The sequence below is a fragment of the Salmo salar genome, chromosome 20, assembly GCF_965601325.2.
Source record: "Salmo salar chromosome 20, fSalSal1, whole genome shotgun sequence".
Classification (NCBI taxonomy): Eukaryota; Metazoa; Chordata; class Actinopteri; order Salmoniformes; family Salmonidae; genus Salmo; species Salmo salar.
The window spans coordinates 86306777-86333922 of NC_138310.1; the positions used below are offsets into that span (position 1 = coordinate 86306777).

The 27146-nt window shown below is 44.2% G+C and overlaps 1 protein-coding gene across 1 annotated transcript; it reads right to left on the minus strand.

The window, feature by feature from the left end:
* Positions 1 to 8203: 8203 nt before the first annotated feature.
* On the minus strand, positions 8204 to 25525 carry LOC106581475 (uncharacterized). Its single transcript, XM_045703420.2, has 15 exons — positions 25486 to 25525; positions 25191 to 25356; positions 24285 to 24573; positions 22313 to 23122; positions 21940 to 22164; positions 21462 to 21585; positions 18899 to 19787; positions 15127 to 15297; positions 14569 to 14757; positions 13518 to 13641; positions 13143 to 13334; positions 12350 to 12886; positions 11943 to 12167; positions 11545 to 11668; positions 8204 to 9102 (listed from the first exon to the last, which is right to left on the minus strand). Exons 1-15 carry the CDS (start codon positions 25523 to 25525, stop codon positions 8204 to 8206), a joined length of 5004 nt encoding a protein of 1667 aa, XP_045559376.1.
* Between the last annotated feature and the right edge of the window lie 1621 nt (positions 25526 to 27146).

A 27146-nucleotide genomic window follows, 5' to 3' on the forward strand; every position in this document is an offset into this window, starting at 1 on the left:
CCAGGTGCGTTCCTACAGCTGCATTCTCAGGTGAGTTCCTTTGCCACCTGTGCCTTTCTGACGGATAAACTGTCCTACCCCTCATTCCTGCGGACTGTGCCCAGTGACATGTTCCAGGTGTCAAGAAAGACGAGAAAGTTTTAGACAACATAACAGAGATTATGGGCGACATTTTCATATTGCAGAGGCAATGAGTTAAGTGCACATTTATGTGTTCATGTATTTTTCAGTTTACTAAACTCTAGTTAAATAATTGTCTCCTTAAAATGCAAATTGTTGAAGAACATTTTCTAATTAAATTATGGTGCGAGATTACAATAATGTTTATGTTACATTTTTCAACACATCAACACATTGCTTATGCTGCTATGAGAATTTCCCCCATAATCTCTGTTACAGTGGCAAGAAAAAGTATGTGAACCCTTTGGATATTCTGGATTTCTGCATAAATTGGTCAAAATATTTCACAACAATAGACAAACACAGTGTTCTTCAACTAATAACACACTAAATTATTGCTGGAAAGGGTTACAAAAGTATCTCTAAAAGCCTTGATGTTCATCAGTCCATTGTAAGACAAATTGTCTATAAATGGAGAAAGTTCAGCACTGTTGCTACTCTCCCTAGGAGTGGCCATCCTGCAAAGATGACTGCAATAGCACAGCGCAGAATGCTCAATGAGGTTATGATGAATCCCAGAGTGTCAGCTAAAGACTTACAGAAATCTCTGGAACAAGCTAACATCTCTGTTTATGAGTTTATGATTTCTTAAAACACTAAACAAGAATCGTGTTCATGGGAGGACACCACGGAAGAAGCCACTAATGTCCAAAAAAACTTTGCCTTCTGAAGTTCGCAAAAGAGAACCTGGATGTTCCACAGCGCTACTGGCAAAATATTCTGTGAACAGATTAAACTAAAGTTGAGTTTTTTGGAAGGAACACATAACACTTTGTGTGGTGAAAAAAAGGCACAGCACACCAACATCAAAACCTCATCTCCATTGTAAAGTATGGTGGAGGGAGCATCATGGTTTGGGGCTGCTTTGCTGCCTCAGGGCCTGGACAGCTTGCTATCTCTGACGGAAAAATGAAATCCCAAGTTTATCAAGACATTTTGCAGGAAAGGCTATCTGTCCGCCAATTAAAGCTCACCACATGTTGGGTGATGCAACAGGACAACGACCCAAAACACAGAAGTAAATCAACAACAGAATGGCTTCAACAGAAGAAAACACGCCTTCTGGAGTGGACCAGTCAGAGTCCTGACCTCAACCCGATTGAGATGCTGTGGCATGACCTCAAGAGAGCAGTTCACACCAGACATCCCAAGAATTTGATGAAATATAACAGTTTTGTAAAGAGGAATGGTCCAAAATTCCTCCTGACCATTGTGCAGGTCTGATCCGCAACTACAGAAAATGTTTGATTGAGGTTATTGCTGCAAAAAGGAGGGTCAATGTAACGGCTGTCTGGAAGAGGGAACCAAGGTGCAGCAGAGGATGTGTTCATCGTTAGAATTTTAATTCAAATAAACAAGAGAACACTACAAAATGAACAAAAACGACAGCAAACAGTCCTGTTAGGAAAATACTCAAAACAGAAACAATTACCCACAAAACCCAAAGGAAAAACATGCTCCTTATGTGTGACTCCCAATCAGCAGCAACAAGCTTCAGCTGTGCCTGATTGGGAGCCACACACATGGCCCAAAACAAAGAAATTTCAAAACATAGAAAAAGGAACATAGAACGCCCACCCAATGTAACACCCTGGCCTAACCAAAATAAAGAACAAAAAACCCCTCTCTATTGCCAGGGCGTTACAGTCAAATAGTTATTAAATCAAAGGGTTCACATACTTTTCCCACCCTGCACTGTGAATGTTTACATGGCGTGTTCAATAAAAACATGAAAAACTATAATTGTTTGTGTCTTATTAGTTTAAGAAGACTGTGTTTGTCTACTGCTGTGGCTTACATGGAGATCAGATCAAATGTTATGAAACATTTCTGCAGAAGGACAGGTAATTCCAAAGGGTTCACATACTTCTTGCAACTGTATCCCATGTCCTCAGTCAAAACCTTCACTTATTTATCTCCTCCTATGTCCGAGGTTTAGTCCAGTTGGTGAGCCACTTCGGCTGGCGCAGGTTGGCATGCTGGGAATCCCGGACGATTATAGTCACTATGTCATCCAGGCCTTTACACAGCAGCTGAAGGACCAGGTAGGCTGCCTGGCGTTCCAACTCATCATCCCCAATTCGCCCTCCCCAGCTGGGCTACGTGCCATGGCCCTCCAGAGCTCAAGGCTCACATGGTGGTACGCTACAGAGGGACAGATGCTGGGCTTTCTCTCTGAGGTGAGTTCTCCCCTTTAAAATAATAATATTTTGTTAGGGCTATACTTCATTATTTATTTTTTCCTTTCTTCAACTTTTATTGTAAAATGTTTTAATAAAATGTGAATGTGGATAAGCAACAAAAAATTCCAACGGTTTAATTCCTCATCCTCAGCTTGCAGTGAGGAACGTGACAGGTATGCGGCCAGCCTGCTCACCTCCCCCCAGTTTCACTCGCTGCTACAGGGCACCCTGGGCTTCTCCTTCCCTGGAGTCAGTATCCCTGGCCTGGGGGACTTCCTGCTGAAGGTCAGGCCCTCGCCCACACAGGGGTCAGAGTTCATCAATATGTTCTGGGAGGAACTGTTTGGCTACAAGATGGATTTTGGGGCGGGCATTGGAGATGGTGTTGGGTCTAAAGGTCCTGGGTTAACTCCTATCTGTACTGTTTCAGAGGATCACAGAGCAGTTACTATGATGCGGCTCAGATCAGGATCTACTATAATGTGTATGTAACCTTTATTTAAGTAAGCAAGTCAGTTAAGAACAAATTCTTATTTATAATGATGGCCTACTGGGGAACAGTGGGTTTAATTCTTCGGGATGGGGGCAGTATTCGGAAGTTTGGATGAATGAGGTGCCAAAAGTAAACTGCCTGTTACTCAGGCCCAGAATGCTAGGATATGCATATAATTGGTAGTATTGGATTGTAAACACTCTAAAGTTTCCAAAACTGTTAAAATACTGTCTGGGAGTATAACAAAACTGATATGGCAGGCAAAAACCCGAGGACAATCCATCCAGAATTTCTTTTTTCAGCTCACCAATGATTACAATGGCTGTCAATGGGAATATAAAAGGAATACCTCCCAGATTGCAGTTCCTAGGGCTTCCACTAGATGTCAACAGTCTTTAGAAAGAGTTTCAGGCTTGTTTTTTGAAAAAATAGCTAGAATTTGTAGTTTTTGTAAGTGGTTCGCATTTTGTCTGTAGTGTTTGTAGTGCTTTCCGGTGAGGGCACGCACTTCGTTATTTATCTCCGGTAATGAACATACTATTCTCCGTCTTACATTTGATCATTTATTTACATATAAGGGTACCTGAGGATTGATTAGACACGTTGTTTGACTTGTTTGGGATAAGGTTATTGGTAACTTACAGGATTCAGTTGTATGCATTTTGAATGAGGGAAACCGGTGGATTACTGAGTCAAGCGCGCCAACTAAACTGACCTTTTTGGGATATAAAGATGGACTTTATCAAACAAAAGGACCATTTGTTATATAGCTGGGACCGTTGTGATTGCAACCAGATGAAGATCTTCAAAGGTAAGTGATTTATTTTATCGCTATTTCTGACTTTCGTAACGCCTATGCTTGGTTGGAAAATGTATGTCATGCTTTTGTGTGCGGGGCGCTGTCCTCAGATAATCGCATGGTGTGCTTTCGCTGTAAAGACTTTTTGAAATCTGACCTGGATTAACAAGAAGTTAAGCTTTTAAATGATGTATGACACTTGTATTTTCATGAATGTTTAATATTACGATTTTGTAATTTGAATTTCACGCTCTGCAATTTCACCGAATGTTGTCGAGGCCGGGCACTAGCGATACGCCTATCCCAAAGAGATTTTAACTGCTTTGATCAGGTGCAGAACGACATATTTTTACCTTGGCAGCTCAGAGATTCAATCCAGCAACCTTTTGGTTACTGGCCCAACACTCTAACCACTAGGCTACTTGCCGTATACCATTGCTCAGGAGAAGTGTAACACCAGCACGTATTTTACAGACAGGAATGATGTGTGTTTGGGGTTGTGTGTATGCGTGTGTAAATAAGATTATTAATCTGTTTCTAGTCATATTTAATCATCCCTCTATGTTAAGTGTTGGTACTGCATACCGCACTCTCTTTTCCCATCAGCTGTAACACCACCTGAAGAGGCTGAATCTCACCAATCTGTTTTCCATCAGCTCTTACACCAACATACAGTAACATACAGTCTCACCAATCAGTTTGATGCCAATGGGAAGCCCCTTCCCCTCTATGATGTTAATAACTGGCAGAAGGTCAGCAGTGGAGATATCAAGTAACAGAAGGTAGGAAGCTATGATGGCTCTGCCCTCCCTCAGCAGAGGACACTGATGCTCTGCTCCACCGTCCCTCAGGTAGAGCTGTTGAACTGATGCTCTGCTCCACCGTCCCTCAAGTAGAGCTGTTGTGCTGATGCTCTGCTCCACCGTCCCTCAAGTAGAGCTGTTGAACTGATGCTCTGCTCCACCATCCCTCAAGTAGAGCTAGTTCTACTACATAACCTTTTGCAGATAGTCATGATTGCCAACCATATGATGCTTATTGTTCCACTACTTCCCCCAGGTGTGTCTCTGTGTTTACTGGCTCTCCACGGCTCTCTCCATCCCGTTCAGGAACTCTTTGTACCATGGTCTGACCAGCATGGTGGTGCTGGAGTGTAAAGGAGCCCTAGTCCCCGGGGTTCTAACTGGTACTGGGCTACATCAGCCTGCTGGCCTCGGTCTGTCTTCTCCTAGCCTTCCTGGGACGCAAACACCTCCCTGACACCTTCGACGAGGCCAAGCTCATCCCCGTTCAACATGCTGTTCTTCTATGCAGTGTGGATCAGCTCTCCTGGGAAGTACACTGTAGCTGTGGAGATATTCACCATCTTATCCTCTAGTTTTATCATCTAGTCCTCTAGTCTGCTGCTGTGCATCTTTGCACCTAAATGATACATAATCTTAGTGAGACCAGAGAGGAATAGTAAAAAAGGGATGACGGGGTAACACCAGGCTGAGACCAGAGAAGAACACTAAGAAAGGGATGACGGGGTAACACCAGGCTGAGACCAGAGAAGAACACTAAGAAAGGGATGACGGGGTAACACCAGGCTGAGACCAGAGAAGAACACTAAGAAAGGGATGACGGGGTAACACCAGGCTGAGACCAGAGAAGAACACTAAGAAAGGGATGACGGGGTAACACCAGGCTGAGACCAGGCTTTATAGTCCTCTTGGCACTTGCAGTCTAGTCCTCTTGGCACACTAGCTCTAAGCAGTATTTCTCTTACAGTCTACTCCTCTTGGCACACAAGCTCTAAACAGTATTTCTCTTACAGTCTAGTCCTCATGGCATGCTGGCTCTAAACAGTATTTCCCTTACAGTCTAGACCTCTTGGCACGCTGGCTCTAAACAGTATTTCACTTAGTCTAGTCCTCTTGGCACGCTGGCTCTATACAGTATTTCCCTTACAGTCTAGTCCTCTTGGCACGCTGGCTCTATACAGTATTTCCCTTACAGTCTAGTCTTCTTGGCACGCTGGCTCTAAACAGTATTTCTCTTACAGTCTAGTCCTCTTGGCACGCTGGCTCTATACAATATTTCCCTTACAGTCTAGTCCTCTTGGCACGCTGGCTCTATACAGTATTTCCCTTACAGTCTAGTCCTCTTTGCACACTGGCTCTATACAGTATTTCCCTTACAGTCTAGTCCTCTTGGCACGCTGGCTCTAAACAGTATTTCCCTTACAGTCTAGTCCTCTTGGCACGCTGGCTCTAAACAGTATTTCACTTACAGTCTAGTCCTCTTGGCACGCTGGCTCTATACAGTATTTCCCTTACAGTCTAGTCCTCTTGGCACGCTGGCTCTAAACAGTATTTCCCTTACAGTCTAGTCCTCTTGGCACGCTGGCTCTAAACAGTATTTCCCTTACAGTCTAGTCCTCTTGGCACGCTGGCTCTAAACAGTATTTCCCTTACAGTCTAGTCCTCTTGGCACGCTGGCTCTAAACAGTATTTCCCTTACAGTCTAGTCCTCTTGGCACTCTGGCTCTAAACAGTATTTCCCTTACAGTCTAGTCCTCTTGGCACGCTGGCTCTAAACAGTATTTCCCATACAGTCTAGTACTCTTGGCACGCTGGCTCTAAACAGTATTTCCCTTACAGTCTAGTCCTCTTGGCACGCTGGCTCTAAACAGTATTTCCCATACAGTCTAGTACTCTTGGCACGCTGGCTCTATACAGTATTTCCCCCAAAGTTTTTTTTAAAAATCCATTAATAGAATGTGAATACTCTGTGCCCTAATTTTTATATTTTTGATGAGGTTTTGATATTTTTGTATCCCAAGTACACCAATTAATTAGAGTAACAACAATAAATCCAGATGAATAAATGTACATTTTATTTTTTTTGTAACACCTTATTTGCAAGCAGCAAGTTTGTACTCAAAGGTTGCTGAGGTGGAAGATACACATTGTTAAACAACATTTCCAATATAGTGTATACACGGAGTTTACCAAACACTAGGAACACATTCCTAATATTGAGTTGCCGTTGCCCCCCCCCCCCCCCCTCCTCATTTTCCCTTCAGAACAGCCTCAATTCGTCGAGGCATGGACTCTACAAGGTGTCGAAAGCGTTCCACAGGGATGCTGGTCCATGTTGACCCCAATGCTTCTCACAGATGTGTCAAGTTGGTTGGATGTCCTTTGGGTGGTGGACCATTCTTGGCACACACGGGAAACAGTTGAGCGTGAAAAACCCAGCAGCGTTGCAGTTCTTGACACATGCCCGGTGAGCCTGGCACCTACTACCATACCCCGTTCAAAGGCACTTAAATATTTTGTCTTGCACATTCACCCTCTGAATGGCACACATACACTGTAGAAAAGGCCCATGGAGTTGGTGGAAGAATCATGGCCACTTGTTCACTTGCTCATGGCCACTTGCTCAGCTGGACCAGGGGCGCTTTAATTAGGTCAGGTGGAAATGTCCGACAGATCTCAACTCAATTAAAGGAGGAAATTGCCATCACCCGATCTCGCTGCTTTCTCTTCCTTAACTACATCTAATCCAGAAGTTCTGTGCGTCCATGAATCCACGTAAGTCCACCGAATCTGTTACCTTTCATCTGAACCTTTCATCTGAACTATCTGTTGCGATCGGGAGAGCGGGCCATCAACTATTGTTTATAGTTACTACCGCGGAGCGCGGCTTGGAGAGCATGCATCAAACCTATTGTGCAATGTAAATGGTCAATGATCACGGCCCTGCAGATCATCACAGGCCAATTATGCCATCGATATATGGTAATATGCATTGAAATTACATGTACATATGAAGACAAACTTGAAAGGGTGAAATAGGAAACGTCATTGTTTGCTGAACTGATCAATTCTGATATCAAACTGATGGGGATTATAGATTGAATAACCGATCACTGATTGAATTATTTGTATTAGTCTTCTCATGATTATGATGAATAGTTATGAGCCTAAATGCCTCAAGGATAATTCCTGTTGATTTCCTATTGAACTGAATGACCTAATTATGTTACGAATGAATGATTGTTATGATTTGATCTTTGTGATTCTGAATTTGATTGGATACATGTTATGAATTTGATTGGATACATGTTATTCTGTTTCCGTTGTTATGCAGCACAGACTACCCAGTAAATATACTACTTCATGGTTAAAGGAATTCCTGCCTCAGTCTCATCCATTCCTCTGTCACCTGACCCGTGGCCACCTGTTCACCTTCACTGTCAGTTATCCTACCTGTCCAGCTACCGACAGAGATTCCACTAATCTTTCATACACAATCCATGTCTCAATCGTCTCAAGGCTTAAAAATCCTTCTTTAACCTGTCTCCTCTCCTTCATCAAGTGACAGCAATACAGATCTTAGCTTTTAACTGTATTCAGCTGGTTAGTCTATGTCATGGAAAGATCAGGTGTTGTTAATGTTTTGTATACTCAGTGTAGATTGTAGCCTATATGGGATAAACTGTACATTTTAAGTAACAAAAGTACATACATAAGGAAAAATACATTTTGTATTACTCATTCACTACTTTTTAATCCCCATGAGATGTTGTTTAGTGTTCTTCTCTGGCTTCAGGAGGATGATGTAACACTTTGGAGCAAACAGACAGAACAGCAGCCCAAAGCTGGAGGCCAGGATGGCAAAGATCTCTACAGCTACTGTGTACTTCCCAGGAGAGCTGACGTAGGCAGGGATGAAGGAAATCCACACAGCACAGAAGATCAGCATGCTGAAGGTGATGAACTTGGCCTCATTAAAGTTGCCTGGCAGTTTCCTGGCCAGAAAAGCCAGGATGAAGCACAGACAGGCCAAGAGGCCGATGTATCCCAGAACGCACCAGAAGGCCAGTTGGGAGCCCACACTGCACTCCAGAATGATCTTAGACCGTTGGTCCTGGATATTTCTGTAGGGGTAGGGAGGGGCAGCCATGAGCCAGGCAGCACAGATCAGCACCTGAACCAGGGTACAGGAGAATATGATGACCCTCTGCTGTTTGGGCCCCAGCCACTTCATAATGTTGTTCCCAGGCCTGGCGGCAGTGAAGGCTGCCAGGACCACCAGAGTCTTGCCCAGGATGCAGGAGATGCAGAGGGAGAAGGTGATGCTGAAGGCGGTGTGGCGCAACATGCAGGACCAGGAGGTGGGCTTCCCGATGAACATCAGCGCACAGAGGAAGCACAGAGTCAGGGAGAGAAGAATAAAGAAACTCAGCTCAGAGTTGTTGACACGGACGATGGGAGTGGTCCTGTGATGGAGGAAGACTGCCAGGACAGACACGGTCAGACAGGCACCCACTACAGCGATCACAGTCAGGGCTATCCCCATTGCATCATGGGAAAGGAACTCCACCACTTTGGGTATGCACATTGTTCCATCAGCGTTTGACCAGTAGTCCTCGGGACATTCTGTGCAGTCTATAGAATCTACACAGAAAAACAGAGAAAGAGAATATGAATTTATCATTGATGGGTATGTGATGCAGTCAGGCAATATCCTACAGGTAAGTGACATTTGGTAGCAGATGTGGGACTGGTGTACAGATCATAAGTCTTAAAATACCAACAAGGGTAAATTGTCATAATTTCAAAACTCTTTTTTTTTATACAGAGAAACGTTAAAATATGATCTATTTTGTATACTATTGGTGCACAGTGGCTAAGCTGAAAATGTTGACTGAATTTTCAAATTTGTGACAGAGCATTTGGCACAGAGAAGTAGATGTATGTACCCTGAAAAATATACAGTGTATTCGGAAAGTATTCAGATCCCCTGACTTTTTTCACATTTTGTTACGTTACAGCCTTATTCTAAAATGTATTAAATCGTTTTTTTCCCTCATTAATCTATACACAATACCCTATAATGAGAAAGCAAAAACAGATTTGACATTTTTGCAAGTGTATTAATAATAAAAAATGCAAGTATCACATTTACATAAGTATTCACTATTCCCTTTACACAGTACTTTGTTGAAGCACCTTTGGCAGGGATTACAGCTTCGAGTTTTTTGGGGTATGGCGCTACAAGCTTAGCACACCTGTTTTTGGGGAGTTTCTCCAATTCTTCTCTGCAGATCATCTCAAGCTCTGTCAGGTTGGATGGGGAGCGTCGCTGCACAGCTATTTTTAGGTCTCTCCAGAAATGTTCGATGGGGTTCAAGTCCGGGCTCTGGCTGGGCAAGTCAAGAACATTCAGAGACTTGCCCCGAAGCCAGTCCTGCATTGCTTTGGCTGTGTGCTTAGGGTCATTGTCCTGTTGGAAGGTGAACCTTCGCCCCAGTCTGAGGTCCTGAGCAGGTCCTTTTACTGAGGAGTGGCTTCAGTCTGGCCACTCTACCATAAAGGTATGATTGGTGGATTGCTGCAGAGATGTGTGTCCTTCTGGAAGGTTCTCTAGTCTCCACAGATGAACTCTGGAGCTCTGTCAGACAGACCATCGGGTTCTTGGTCACCACCCTGACCAAGGCCCTTCTTCCCCAATTGCTCAGTTTGGCAGAGCGGCCAGCTCTAGGAAGATTGTTGATGGTTTCGAACTTCTTCCATTTAAGAATGATGGAGACCACTGTGTTTTTGCGGACCAGAAATGTTTCTGTATCCTTCCCCAGATCTGTGCCTCAGCACAATCCTATCTCAGAGCTCTACGGACAATTCCTTCGACCTTATGGCTTGTATTTTGCTCTGACGTGCAACTGTGGGACCTTATATAGACAGGTGTGTGCCTTTCGAAATCATGTCAGCCAATAGAACTAAAGAATAACTCAAATGTAAATTCTTATTTAGCTTCCAGTCAATGTCTCTATACAAAGTTCAGAATTTGATATTTCATAAGTTATTGGAACTGAGTTGATAGGCCCATAGCATTTCAAATGTTGGAGCGAAAAGTCAAATGTTAGAGCCATATCGGCCATTTTAGGTCGTACCGGTATCAGGTTAGCTCAACCTCCATTTTCTCAGCCTCTAAGTATTACAGAACACTGTGATTGGATAACAGACCAAGTTCATAACAAGTGGATGAAATGTATCACATTTATCAACACACACTAGTGGCTATGGATGAAATAAAATCTTCTTTTTTTTTTAAACATCAAATTTGACGATTAACGTGTGGAATGTTTTACATATATGCTTATTTTGGGGAATTTAAACAATTTTCTTGTGTTACTAAGGGTTAATCAAATAAAAAGTGTTACTGCTTGACAGAGTGTCTCTTTGCAATCATTACCAATTTGGGGTAAATTGAGGTATTACCCGTTGGCACAAAAAATACCTTGGTGCTTTTAGGGTTAAAGGAGGCTACAGGAATAAGACAACTGGAGGAGGACGTGCTGCTGGACAACACAAGGCCCTTTCTGTCAGCATCAACACAACACACGGACAGGATGTGCATAGTTGCTAGATCGAATCCCCGAGCTGACAAGGTAAAAATCTGTCATTCTACCCCTGATCAGGGCAGTTAACCCACTGTTCCTTGGCTGTTATTGAAAACAAGAATTTGTTCTTAACTGACTTGCCTAGTTAAATAAAGGTTAAATTAAATTTTAAAAAAAATACTGCACTCAACTGGATCTAGAGAGACTATAAAATCTACCAAAAGAAAGTTGTTCTATTGATTAACATAAATCAGAGTCCTCACCTGTCTAATCTACAGGTAAGTCATTATATTGATTAGGGTATATCAGTCCTCACCTGTCTGATTACTAATCTACAGGTAAGTCATTATATTGATTAGGGTATATCAGTCCTCACCTGTCCGATTACTAATCTACAGGTAAGTCATTATATTGATTAGGGTATATCAGTCCTCACCTGTCTGATTACTAATCTACAGGTAAGTCATTATATTGATTATGGTATATCTGTCCTCACCTGTCTGATTACTAATCTTGCCGCTGTCACATGGTACACAGTCAAAGCAGCACAGAGGTTCCCCACGACGGACAGCCTTCCTGGATCCTGGAGCACAGCTGGCACTGCACACGGAGACCACCAGCTGAACACCACAGAGACAACACTGATTAAGCTGGTTCACCGTGAACCAGTTGTATACATTTAGCATAAAATGTATTGTCTTCATTACTATTACTTTTTAACTTGAGACTATGTAAGAGGGACACATTGCAAGACCAACATGCATCTTACATTGGAATCACAGTATTTCATCAAATCCCAACCTATCCCATTCCACCTACTTACCTCCACCTCACCCTACAGAACGTCAACAGTTGGCATCTGATGTGGTTAAATACACAGTGTGAGCAGCTTGCCTTGCTCTGATGCCCCGCCCACACGATCTTCTCCTCCTGGATCACCAACTCCTTCCCAGAGTCCTTTGCTCCGTCGAACAGACCGACGTTGATGAACTCCATGTTCCCACCCGAGCCCCTCTGCCAGTTGATGATGTCATAGTACGGAATGGAATCCCCTTTCAGGTCAAAGTTCACCTCCTCCCCAGAAATGTAAAAGGCAAGTTCTTGTAGATAGTGCTGCAGCTTTGAAGAAACATTGCAAAATCAGAAAAAAAAGATATGTGATATTTTTGCAGAGTGGTATGAAGCCCTATAGCTGTCAATTAGCATATGGATTTGCTAGAGATGACAGATATTGAACAGGTACAGTAGATGATCTGTTGTATTCTTTTTTCAAACGGTCCAGATAGTTACAATACATATACCTGCCAGGGGTGAATGTCGGTGCTGTGAGCGCAGGAGCGGTTGTGGAAGGGTCCTGCCCCAGCCTGGCAGTGGAGGAGGTTGTGCAGTGAGTGAGCAATGGCGTACACAGCCTTGTACACATTATAGGCCACTCTGGGGCTGGAGGTGTTCATGTAGGCTGAGTGCTGCTCCAGAAGAGTCTCCTGCCCTGAGCAGGGGGGCATCAGGGGGCTGGAGGGGGACAGAGAGGGAGAGCAGCCATACAGAGCCTCCCACAGCTGCTGCACCAGGGGGTTAGAGGGGTACCTGCGGGGGTTCACCGTCTGCAGGTAGTCCCTGAGCCCTGGGATTTGTCCCTGCCTGATCCCAAAGCCGATGGTGCCCCCCAGGTAGGGGAAGTACTCGCTGGTGGTGAAGAGAGAGGCAGTGACCCAGGCCTCGCTGGCCACCCACTGGATCCCTGTGATGTTCTGTGCCATGTAGTCCTTCAGGAAGGGAGTCATTTCCCCCTCGGCAGAGAACACCACCACTACCCTGGCTGTGGAGCTACGCATGACCTAGAGAGAAGAGAGAGTGGGGAGAGATGAGAAGATAATAGAGGGTAAAGGTGAGAGAGATGGAGGCAGAAGAGGGAAGAGGAAGGAGAGAGAAGGAGACAGGGTGGGAGAGGAGTTAGAATGGGAGAGAGAGAGGAGAGAGGGGAGACAGGGAGAGATATAACCTTTAATTCTGTATAGTACTCGTTTTTTTTTTTTAAATATGCAAGACACATTTGCGTCAGGGACAGAACAGTCTCTCTCCCTCTCTTCATACCTCTATGATCTCCAGGGCCCTCTGCTGATTGTAGAGCAGAGGGATCATCTCCTGGTAGGCCACACACACCCCTGTCCCCTTTAGCTCCCTCAGCAGCCCTTGTAGGGCGAAGTGCCCATATTCATGGTCTCCACGCACCACCCCCACCCAGCGCCAGTCATACCGCACCAGCAGCTGAGCCATAGCCTTCACCTGGGATAGAAGAAAGGAGGATTAGACAGAAATTAGGTCATAACAGTTCAGGAAGTGAACATACTTTGATTCACTGCATTTAAGTTGACTGCAGGGAGATCCACTTCAGAAATACTTCCCGAAGAATCCCGAGATTCATGAGATCATTGCCTAATCCTTTTTTATTTAATTCCAGGCCTTCACCTGGTAGTCATCGTTGGGGATTACTCTGAAGAAGGTGGGGTACTTCCTCCTGTCACCGAGGCACGCGCACGACGAGAAGTAGCTGATCTGAGGAAAGACGTTGTTAGTAAAACACTCGTTCTTCCTACAATACAGACACAAGAACACTCATATGAAGAGTTTCTTTCCAAAACGCTACATATACATTTTCAGAAATGTTGGTAAATTAGCTTTTATTGCTAATTAGCTTTTATTGCTAATTAGCTTTTATTGCTGAAATGGTTAAAGAGATTGCTGTGTTTTTTCTCTAATCTAATCATGGCATGGGGTTGTTTAATGATGCATTTATTTGTTTAAAATCTATCACTTGATGGTTTCATTTCAGAGAGACAAATAATCATGTTTTTTTACTAAATGATATACATCTGCCTCATTTTCAGAGAAATAAGTAGGACTGCTAGGTTTTACACAGTAATATATATAATCATAATCATAATTCAATACAGTAATATGAGATCTGTAAGTAAAACATTTACATTTTACAATTTAGTCATATAGCAGATGCTCTTATCCAGAGTGACTTACAGTAAGTGCATTTATGTATAGCTCAGTGAGACAATCACATATCACAGTCAAATAGACAGGATATGTACATTCCATTGCAGCTAAACAATGGCTATATAGTGTTTTTTCGAATAAACACATTTTCTAAAATCTTTGAATAAAAAATCTGAGAACAGTAATATGTTACACACACATGAAGGTACCCATAAGCAATCACTTCTGATGAAAAAAAACACAAATGTGAACAACTGCTGTAAAAAGCGTTTTTTGGAAATTACCTCTTCATATGCATATTTACACACAGAGAACCAGAAAGGTTGTACAGTATCATGAGTCTGCAGTTGATCGATAAGTCAAATAATAAAAAGGTAAATCCTTAACATAGCTGAACTCTCAGTGGAGCCCTACCATGGGTATTTTAAAGGGCTGCAGGATTCTGGATACGACAATAGACTGAGCAGAACCGGATTCTCCGATAACAGCCAGGAGAGGAGAGGCACCAGAACACATGTGAGTGTGAGCCTGGCCCAGTCCGTTCAACATTGCCAGAGCAGCCCTCTGCCCTGTCAGAGGATAGGCACATGAGTCAAAGATCTTGTAGCCAAGCATGTGGTTGGGCAGCAGCTGCACACTCTGGTTGATCTCCTCCACCGCCAGCCTCATGGTCTGAGCCCAGCGGAAAGCCCTCGGGTCAAACCTGAATACACACACACACAGAGAGAGAGAGAGACAGATGTTAGTGAGAGAGATGAGGAGGGGGAGGAAGAATGAGGAAAGAAAGATAAGGAGGAGAGGAAGGATAAGGAGAGAGAGCGAGAGAGAGGAGGAAAGAAAGATAAGGAGGAGAGGAAGGATAAGGAGAGAGATGAGGAGGAGAGGAGGAGGGGAGGAAGGATGAGGAGAGAGAGTGAGAGAGATGAGGAGGAGGAGAGGAAGGATGAGGAGAGAGAGAGAAAAACACAGAGGAGAAAGTGATGATAAAAGGAGTCAAATAGAACTAGAAACTACACGAGGGAAAGAGGCTACAGGTCAAAAAGAGTATTACTGGTTAACACTGAAAACTCACCCATTGCACCTGACTGCTGTTGGTTGGTAGGTGTAGTTGACGTCTGGCATCTCCTGGTTGTAGTGCAAGGGGAAAATACCCCCAATGACAAAGTCACCATCAGCCACGAACCCAGGATCAAAGCCACTCAGCAGAACACACTCTGAGTCTGTGGCTAGGGTGGAGGACGGGCTGAGTGTGAGGGAGGAAGATAGAGACCACAAGAACAGCAGAGACATCCTCACTCACACCTATCCCCTCTAACAGTCAGAGAGAGGGCAGGAGAGCAGTTATATATATATGACCTATCGTCTCTCTGCATCTCATTACTGACAAGACAAGCCCTGGATTGGACATCTGTTTAGAAGGCATATGACATCATCACATCATCACAAGTTTATACTGTACTATAAATGGGTGTCTAGGCTAGGGATGAGGGTATGATTACAGTTTATTTACCACGCTACAGTGCCTTGCAAAAGTATTCATCCCCTTGGCATTTATCCTATTTTGTTGCATTACAACCTGTAATTTAAATTGATTTTTATTTGTACTTCATGTAATGGACATACACAAAATAGTCAAAATTGGTGAAGTGAAATGAAAAAATACATATGTATACATCCCCTTTGCTTTGAAGCCCCTAAATAAGATATGGAGCAATCAATTGCCTTCATAAGTCACATAATTAGTTAAATAAAAGTCCACCTGTGTGCAATCTAAGTGTCACATGATCTCAATATATATACAGCTGTTCTGAAAGGCCCCAGAATCTGCAACACCACTAAGCAAGGGGCACCACCAAGCAAGCGGCACTATGAAGACCAAGGAGCTCTCCAAACAGGTCAGGGATAAAGTTGTGGAGAAGTACAGATCAGGGTTGGGTTACAAAAAAATATCAGACATTTTGAACATCCCATAGAGCACCATTAAATCCATTATTAAAAATGGAAAGAATATGGCACCACAACAAACCTGCCAACAGAGGGCCGCCCACCAAAACCTACGGACCAGGCAAGGAGAGGCAACAAAGAGACCAAAGATAACCCTGAAAGAGCTACAAAGCTCTACAGCGGAGATTGGAGTATCTGTCCATAGGACCACACTCCGTACACTCCACAGAGCTGGGCTTTACAGAAGAATGGCCAGAAAAAAGCCATTGCTTAAAACTTCTTCAGGATTGGTGGGTCCCCTGTGGGACGGTTGAGCTAATGTAGGCTAATGCGATTAGCATGAGGTTATAAGTAACAAGAACATTTTCCAGTACATAGACATATCTGATATTGGCAGAAAGCTTCAATTCTTGTTAATCTAACTGTACTGTCCAATTTACTGTAGCTATTACTGTGAAATAATACCATGCTATTGTTTGAGAGTGCACAATTTTGAACATGAAAAGTTATTAATAAACAAATTAGGCACATTTGGGCAGTCTTGATACCACATTTTAAACGGTTCATTGGATCATTCTTAAACTTTGCACATACACTGCTGCCATCTAGTGGCCTAAATCTAAATTGCACCTGGGATGGAATAATAAATTATGGCCTTTCTCTTGCATTTCAAAGATGATTGTACCAACAAAACAATATTTTACCAGATCTATTGTGTTATATTCTCCTACATTCCTTTCACATTTCCACAAACTTTAAAGTGTTTCCTTTCAAATGGTACCAAGAATATGCATACCCTTGCTTCAGGGCCTGAACTACAGGCAGTTAGATTTGGGTATGTCATTTTAGGTGAACATTTAAAAAAAGGGGCCGATCCTTTAAAGAAAAAAATAAGCAAACACGTTTGGTGTTTGCCAAATGTCATGTGGGAGACTCCCCAAACATATGGAAGAAGGTACTCTGGTCAGACGAGAGTAAAATTGAGCTTTTTGGCCATCAAGGAAATCACTATGGCTGGCGCAAACCAAACACCTCCCATCACCCCGAGAACACCATTCCCACAGTGAAGCATGGTGGTGGCAGCATCATGCTGTGGGGATGTTTGTCATCAGTAGGGACTGGGAAACTGGTCAGAATTGAAGGAATGATGGATGGCGCTAAATACAGGGAAACCTGTTTCAGTCCTCCAGAGATTTGAGACTGGGATGGAGGTTCACCTTCCAGCAGGACAATAACCCTAAGCATACTGCTAAAGCATCAGTTGTGTGGTTTAAGGGGAAACATTTAAATGCCTTGGAATGGCCTAGTCAAAGCCCAGACCTCAATCCAATTGAGAATGTGTGGTATGACTTAAATATTGCTGTACACCAGTGGAACCCACCCAACTTAAAGGAGATGGATCAGTTTTGCCTTGAAGAATGAGCAAAAATCCCAGTGGCTAGATGTGCCAAGTTTATAGAGCCATACCCCAAGAGACTTACAGCTGTAATTGCTGCAAAAGGTGGCTCTACAAAGTATTGACTTTGCGGGGGTGAATAGTTATGCATGCTCAAATCTTGTGTTTTTTGTCTTATTTCTTTGTTTCTCAATAAAAAAATATTTTGCATCTTCAAAGTGGTAGGCATCAAATTATACAAACCCCGCCACAATCCATTTTAATTCCAGGTTGTAAGGCAACAAAACAGGAAAAATGCCAAGGGGGTAAATACTTACGCAAGCCACTGTACCACATAGCATTAGCGTTATAGTGTGTAAAACCTCTGGTAGCACGATTCAAATGCTGTAGCGTTTAATTCTTTATTTATTTGACAGTTTTCAGGATGAAATCTCTTGAGATGCTCCATTTTGTTTTCAAAGGACAAAACAATTTACAAAAAAGCAATGCTTAGTAACCAGAATAATATGAAAAAAGGAAGATAACACAGTAAAATTGCTAAGTTAAAACAATAAAAAAAGAAAACATCTATAATAACTACTGTCTAATAATAATAAAACAATCATTGTTAAAACAAAAACGTATCATGACTATAGCATGACTAAACCTCTCTCTAGATCAGGGGTAGGCAAACGTTTTGGCTCGAGGGCCACATCGGGATTTGAAATTCAACGGAGTGACACATGTCTTTGGGGACCAACTGTTTGTTTAAATCTATTTGCAGAGGCCTCCTGAGTGGCGCTGCAGTTGAAGGCAGTACATCGCAGTGCTTGAGGCGTCACTACAGACCCGGGTTTGATCCCAGGCTGTGTCACAGCTGGTGGTGACTGGGGACCTTTGAGACGTCGCACAGCTGGCCCAGCATCATCTGGGTTAGGAGAGGGTTTGGCAGGCCAATATTTCCTTGTCGAATCGCGCTCTAGGGACTCCTGTGGCGGGCCGTGCGCATACATGGTCGCCAAGTGTACAGTGTTTCCTCTGACACATTGGTGTGGCTGGCTTCCGGGTTAAGTGGGCATTGTGTCAAGAAGCAGTGCGGCTTGGCTGGGTTGTCTTTCGGAGGAAGCACGGCTTAAGACCTTCGCTTCTCCCGAGTCCGTACGGGAGTTGCAGCAATGGAACAAGACTTTAACTACCAATTGGATTCCACGAAATTGGGGAGAAAAAAACGTTTTTTATGCCTCACAGGCCGGATTGAAGTGCCCTGCGGGCCGTACTTTGCCCCCCCTTGCTCTAGATACAGTAACCATAAAATTAGCTAACTTGGGTGAGCTATATCTTTGATCAGGAAAATGGTACAGTAATTCAACCAAAAAAAGTATCATTTCTAGCTTGCCACATTCCATTAAAATGTCCCGAAGACACAATAAACATCTATTTCATTTATGGGTTTACAGTAGGTCAAAAGTAAACTGAGAACTATGACAAACAAATGTGTCCTCATTAATCTATGCATTTTTATTTCCTCCCCATGAGATGTGGTTTAGTGTTCTTCTCTGGCTTCAGGAGGATGATGTAACACTTTGGAGCAAACAGACAGAACAGCAGCCCAAAGCTGGAGGCCAGGATGGCAAAGATCTCTACAGCCACGGTGTACTTCCCAGGAGAGCTGACGTAGGCAGGGATGAAGGAGATCCACACGGCACAGAAGATCAGCATGCTGAAGGTGATGAACTTGGCCTCATTAAAGTTGCCTGGCAGTTTCCTGGCCAGAAAAGCCAGAATGAAGCACAGACAGGCCAAGAGGCCGATGTATCCCAGAACGCACCAGAAGGCCAGTTGGGAGCCCACACTGCACTCCAGAATGATCTTAGACCGTTGGTCCTGGATATTTCTGGAGGGGTAGGGAGGGGCAGCCATGAGCCAGGCAGCACAGATCAGCACCTGAACCAGGGTACAGGAGAATATGATGACCCTCTGCTGTTTGGGCCCCAGCCACTTCATAATGTTGTTCCCAGGCCTGGCGGCAGTGAAGGCTGCCAGGACCACCAGAGTCTTGCCCAGGATGCAGGAGATGCAGAGGGAGAAGGTGATGCTGAAGGCGGTGTGGCGCAGCATGCAGGACCAGGAGGTGGGCTCCCCGATGAACATCAGCGCACAGAGGAAGCACAGAGTCAGGGAGAGAAGAATAAAGAAACTCAGCTCAGAGTTGTTGACACGGACGATGGGAGTGGTCCTGTGATGGAGGAAGACCGCCAGGATGGACACGGTCAGACAAGCGCCCACTACAGCGATCACAGTCAGGGCTATCCCCATTGCATCATGGGAAAGGAACTCCACCACCTTGGGGATGCACATTGTTCCATCATTGTTTGACCAGTAGTCCTCGGGACATTCTTTGCAGTCTATAGAATCTACACAGAAAAACAGAGAGAAAGAGCTTAGGAATTTTGGTTATGTGATGCAGTCATGCGATATTCTACAGGTAAGTGACATTAGGTGGCAGAAATGGGACTGGTGTACATAGGTTAACCCTTAAAGTACCAACAAGGGTAAATTGTCATAATTTCAAAACTCTTAAATTTTTTTATCCTTCTGAAATTTCTTTGCATACTAGATATGCATAGAGGCTCAGCTGAAAATGTGAACTCAAAAGTTTTACTTTGTGATCAAATTTGGCACAGAGAGGTAGATGAATGTATCCTTACATATATAGATATGGAGCCATCCCAGATTTGGCCCCTAGGGGGGCACTATAAATACATGTTTAGTTTCCAGTCTGTGTATCTATACCAAGTTCAGAGTCCCATTTTTCAGATGCAATTGGTAGCCCATAGCATTCCAAAGTTAGAGCTAAAAGTCTGATGTCACCGGTGCTTAATCGCCTATATCACCCATATCGGTGGCCATCTTAATCTCCTATATCGCCCATATCGGTGGCCATCTTAATCTCCTATATCGCCCATATCGGTGGCCATCTTAATCTCCTATATCGCCCATATCGGTGTCCATCTTAATTGCCTATATCGCCCATATCTGTGACCATCTTAATCTCCTATATCGCCTATATCGGTGTCCATCTTAATTGCCTATATCGCCCATATTGGTGGCCATCTTAATCTCCTATATCGCCCATATCGGTGGCCATCTTAATCGCCTATATCGCCCATATCGGTGGCCATCTTAATTGCCTATATCGCCCATATCGGTGGCCATCTTAATCTCCTATATCGCCCATATCGGTGTCCATCTTAATTGCCTATATCGCCCATATCGGTGGCCATCTTAATCTCCTATATCGCCCATATCGGTGTCCATCTTAATTGCCTATATCGCCCATATCTGTGACCATCTTAAATCGTACCAGTATGACAGATTAACTCAATCGCCAATTTCTCAGCCTCTGAGTATTACAGAACACTTTGAATGAATAACAGACAAATCTTCATAACAAGTGGATGAAATGTATCACATTTATCAGCACATACACTGCATGTTTGTAAATGCATGTAAATGTTTGTAAATTGTAACGTCTTTTGCCTGTAATGTATTTTTTGTTATATGTCGGACCTCGAGTAAGACTAATTGTCACCAATGGCATCAGCTAATGGGGATCATAATAAATCAAATCAAATCAAAATATATGTTAAAAACATGAAAAATACAAAAAACTAAAATGTGTGAAAATGTAAAAATATATGCTTATTTTGGGGAATTTAAACCATTTTCTCATGTTACAAAATGGTTAATAAAATAAAAAAGTGTTACTGCTTGATAGACAGTGTCTCTTTGCAATCATTACCAATTTGGGGTAAATTGGGGTATTACCCGTTGGCACTATTAAACAAAAAATACTTTTTTAGGGTTAAAGGAGGCTACAGGAATAAGACGACTGGAGGAGGACGTGCTGCTGGCTCTTTCTAACACAACACATGGACAGGATGTACATAGTGCACTCAACTGGATCTAGAGAGACTATAAAATCTACCAATCAATCATTATATTGATTAGGGTATATCAGTCCTCACCTGTCTGATTACTAATCTACAGGTAAGTCCTTATATTGATTAGGGTATATCTGTCCTCACCTGTCTGATTACTAATCTTGCCGCTGTCACATGGTACACAGTCAAAGCAGCACAGAGGTTCCCCACGACGGACAGCCTTCCTGGATCCTGGAGCACAGCTAACACTGCACACGGAGACCACCAGCTGAACAAATCAAAGATCAATATCTTCAGACTATTTAATGCTACCTTAATACTCATATTATTCCAGCCACTAGAGGGAACTCAATATGAGATCATTGGAGAAATTTCACTGACAGTTCTAGTAGGATGGTTAGAGAATAAGAAAAGGACATCAAGCATTGGAACGCATCGACTGGGTTACCTGCAATACAAGCTTTGGAGAAACAAAAATATTTCAGGACAAATAATCCTGTTTAAAAATAGCTATAATAATATGTTTACATTCACCATGCAGAGGAACTTACATCCAGGACTCTCTACACAACGTCAACAGTTGGCATCTGATGTGGTTAAATACACAGTGTGAGCAGCTTGCCTTGCTCTGATGCCTCGCCCACATTATCTTCTCTTGCTGTATTGCCAGCTCCTTCCCAGAGTCCTTTGAGCCATCATACAGCCCCACTGTGACAAAGCGGGGACCTCCATTTGGCCCCCTCTGCCAGTTGATGAGGTCATAGGATGGGATGGCGTCCCCTTTCTGGTCAAAGTTCATATTTTCTCCAGATACATTGAAGGACACGTCCTGGAGATATTGCTGGAGCTATGATAAGAGGAAAATAATTGTCTCATTCTTTAACTACATCTAATTACATTTGTTGACACACCAAAATCTTTTCAACATTCATCTGTTTAGTTATTTATCATAATGATATGCTTCCCCCCCACTTTAGTAAGTAATTGACACATACCTGCCAGGGGTGAACGTTGGTGCTGTGAGCGCAGGAGCGGTTGTGGAAGGGTCCTGCCCCAGCCTGGCAGTGGAGGAGGTTGTGCAGTGAGTGAGCAATGGCGTACACAGCCTTGTACACATTATAGGCCACTCTGGGGCTGGAGGTGTTCATGTAGGCTGAGTGCTGCTCCAGAAGAGTCTCCTGCCCTGAGCAGGGGGGCATCAGGGGGCTGGAGGGGGACAGAGAGGGAGAGCAGCCGTACAGAGCCTCCCACAGCTGCTGCACCAGGGGGTTAGAGGGGTACCTGTGGGGGTTCACCGTCTGCAGGTAGTCCCTGAGCCCTGGGACTTTCCCTGAGCGGATGGCAAAGCCAATAGTCCCATCCAGGAATGGATAAGTCTCTGCCAGCACATTGGCAGTGACCCAGGCCTCACTGGCCACCCACTGGGTACCAGTGATGTTCTGCTTGACAAACTCCTTGAGGAAAGGGTATAACTCTCCCTCCCCAGAGAAGACTATCACCACCCGCGCTGTGGAGTGCCTCATCACCTCCAGGATCTGCAGGACCCTCTCTCTGCTGTAGTCTTTAGGGATCATCTCATCATAGGCCAGACAGACATCTGTGTTCTGGATCTCCCTCTTCAGGCCCTGCAGGGCGAAGTGGCCGTAGTCGTGGTCCTCACGGATCACACCGATCCACTTCCAGCCGAAACGCTGAAGCAGACTGGCGATTGCCTTCACCTGATAGTCGTCATTTGGAACCACTCTGAAGAACGTCGGGTATTCTTTCCTGTCACTCAGGCATGAGCAGGTGGAGAAATAGCTAATCTGAAAGAACATAGAACACCTATTTTAAGCAAACGTTAACTTCACTTAATAATTTCAAGGTGTGCATATAAACCACATATACCATTATTACAAAATGTAAAATACATTAATATATATACAAATCATGTATTATTTATGAGAGCGCTAATCGTATTTACAGTAGTCATAAACAGAAGACAACATATTTAATAAAATTGTTAACAACTATGTAATTCTAGCTACAAGTTGTTGATTAGCGCTTTTAAATATGTGTTCAGAGTCACAGACACACCACCCTTTTTGAATAGTAGATCAGCTATTTACACTAAGATAATTCAAGATTTTTAAATTTGAATACTGATCCACAGAATCTGAATTTTATTCTCGTTCCCCCTAGTTCAACAGTGAATCTTAACTTAAAAACAAGAAATGCCTTTTCATCTGCACCAGTGGTGTAGTGCCACTTTCTGAGGTACCGGAGCCCACATCTAAAATAATAAAGTCATAATTTCTCATTCAAAGTTTGTACTGACTGATGCAGCCTATTGAATATCATTTTAGAATATGTATTAAAGGCATCCTCCAAATGCAATGTCTGGCCACACCCACACATATTGTCTCAATAAATAGTTCTGTTTTTTAATTCCGTCAAACACCAAATTAGACGTGCGTAATTTTAAAAAGAGGCCATCTGTCAATCGTGAATTATAATTATTCTCGTTTTACCAGTGAACCATCCAATCATTTGATCTTAATCGGTCTCATGGGAATATACATTTAGATCTTATTGAATGATGTATGGCTTAAGTGTGGTTTCGTGAACAAATGAGAGCAGATGGTGGTAACAAATAGCATAGGCTTACTTTACCTGGATTATGGTCCAGTCGCTTGTGGCACAATGTTGAGTTTAGGCCGGATGAGAAAAGAAATGTGACCACTCAGCTTATCATCCTAAAATCTCATGAGAAATGAAGTGGTGTTTTTGATCTAACAGTCACTTTACTCTATTCAGTTCTGTAGAGTACTAATAGAAAATTATGTGAATTCGCAGATATTGATTCAGCTTGGAGTTAACTGTAGTAAACTGGCACCACTGTGAGAAGTGGCGGAGCAAGGTTCCGGTGAGCTCTGGCAGCACTACAACCCTGATCTGAACCCTGCAAAAATAAACATCATCACTCACCATGGGGATTCTGAAGGGCTGCAGAGTTCTGGACAAAACAATGGACTGTGAGGAGCCAGACTCCCCAACCATGGCTATTAGCGGGCTGGCACCAGAACACATAGGACTCTGTTCTTCACCCTGTCCGTTCAGCACCGCCAACACTGCTCTCAGAGCCGTGACTGGCGTGGCACACGAGTCAAAGATTTTGTAGCCCAGCGTGTGGTTGGGCAGCAGCTGCTCACTCTGGTTGATTTCCTCCACTGCCAGCCTCATGGTCTGAGCCCAGCGGAAAGCCCTCGGGTCAAACCTGAGAGAGAGAGAGAGAGAGAGAGAGAGAGAGAGAGAGAGAGAGAGAGAGAGAGAGAGAGAGAGAGATAGAAAGAGAAAAACAGAGGGAGAGAGAGCGAGAGAGAGAGAAAGAGAGAGAGAGAGAGAGAGAGAATGTTTCCCCATTTCCACTTCCACTGATGGTCAGTCTTGTCTGAACAACACAACTAGACCGAGAAATTTGATCTCAATGAACGTGGCAACAATCCCACCACAGAACACGGTGTTAAGGGATTAGGAGGAAAACACAGAAAGGGAGAGGAGATTCCAGTAGACAAGAGTTCACAGTAGAGGTCAAAGATGGGACCTGGCAATCAGTGGGACCTGTGGGACCTCAATGGGACCTGGCAATCAGAACCTATTCTCCACAAACTCTTATTGTTTACAGTAGGACTTGAGCCACACATCCAGGCCCCCAGTAACTCAGCTCACATAGAGAGAGAGAGAGAGAGAGAGAGAGAGAGAATGATAGAGAGAGAGAGAGAAAGAGAGAGAGAACTGTAGGACTTGAGCCACACATCCAGGCCCCCTGAGAGAGAGAGAGATAGAACTGTAGGACTTGAGCCACACATCCAGGCCCCCTGTGAGTCAGCTCACCCTTGACACAGTGCTGCCAGGGGCTGGTGAGTGTAGTCCGTGCCAGGCAGCTCCACTCGGTAGTGAAGGGGAAAGATCCCCCCCATCATGAAGTCACCCTGGGCTGAAAACCCAGGCAGCTCAAAGGCCCCCTGCGGGGAGCAGGCTGGCTGGGTAGAAGTGGCTTCTGTCAGAGGGGAAATAGAGACAGGGTAGTATAGGGACCACCACAGAAGAAGAGACATCCTCAGACTGGTCCGATAGATGCAGAGAGATCCTCCTGCTCATAGACAAGCTGATATCCTCCCACACAGACTGTTCAGGTTGTTCTGTTTTATACTCCTTGGTCTCGTCATCATTTCATCTGATTTAATTTGGTATCTCCGTGGATTTCACGTGATCCGCACCCCTCCCTCCCAAACACTCACAGTGGCTTGGAGAGGCAGACTGGGACTTTTATGGCAGACAATATGTATGATAGGTAATAAGAAACCCACGCAATATAACACTTCACACTGTGTTTTAAGTGATTGTAATTTATTTCATGATACACTGCTCAAAAAAATAAAGGGAACACTTAAACAACACATCCTAGATCTGAATGAAATAAATAATCTTATTAAATACTTTTTTCTTTACATAGTTGAATGTGCTGACAACAAAATCACACAAAAATAATCAATGGAAATCCAATTTATCAACCCATGGAGGTCTGGATTTGGAGTCACACTCAAAATTAAAGTGGAAAACCACACTACAGGCTGATCCAACTTTGATGTAATGTCCTTAAAACAAGTCAAAATGAGGCTCAGTAGTGTGTGTGGCCTCCACGTGCCTGTATGACCTCCCTACAACGCCTGGGCATGCTCCTGATGAGGTGGCGGATGGTCTCCTGAGGGATCTCCTGCCAGACCTGGACTAAAGCATCCGCCAACTCCTGGACAGTCTGTGGTGCAACGTGGCGTTGGTGGATGGAGCGAGACATGATGTCCCAGATGTGCTCAATTGGATTCAGGTCTGGGGAACGGGTGGGCCAGTCCATAGCATCAATGCCTTCCTCTTGCAGGAACTGCTGACACACTCCAGCCACATGAGGTCTAGCATTGTCTTGCATTAGGAGGAACCCAGGGCCAACCGCACCAGCATATGGTCTCACAAGGTGTCTGAGGATCTCATCTCGGTACCTAATGGCAGTCAGGCTACCTCTGGCGAGCACATGGAGGGCTGTGCGGCCCCCCCAAAGAAATGCCACCCCACACCATGACTGACCCACCGCCAAACCGGTCATGCTGGAGGATGTTGCAGGCAGCAGAACGTTCTCCACGGCGTCTCCAGACTCTGTCACGTCTGTCACGTGCTCAGTGTGAACCTGCTTTCATCTGTGAAGAGCACAGGGCGCCAGTGGCGAATTTGCCAATCTTGGTGTTCTCTGGCAAATGCCAAACGTCCTGCATGGTGTTGGGCTGTAAGCACAACCCCCACCTGTGGACGTCGGGCCCTCATACCACCCTCATGGAGTCTGTTTCTGACCGTTTGAGCAGACACATGCACATTTGTGGCCTGCTGGAGGTCATTTTGCAGGGCTCTGGCAGTGCTCCTCCTGCTCCTCCTTGCACAAAGGCAGAGGTAGCGGTCCTGCTGCTGGGTTGTTGCCCTCCTACGGCCTCCTCCACGTCTCCTGATGTACTGGCCTGTCTCCTGGTAGCGCCTCCATGCTCTGGACACTACGCTGACCGACACAGCAAACCTTCTTTCCACAGCTCGCATTGATGTGCCATCCTGGATGAGCTGCACTATCTGAGCCACTTGTGTGGGTTGTAGACTCCGTCTCATGCTACCACTAGAGTGAAAGCACTGCCAGCATTCAAAAGTGACCAAAACATCAGCCAGGAAGCATAGGAACTGAGAAGGGGTCTGTGGTCCACCTGCAGAACCACTCCTTTATTGGGGGTGTCTTGCTAATTGCCTATAATTTCC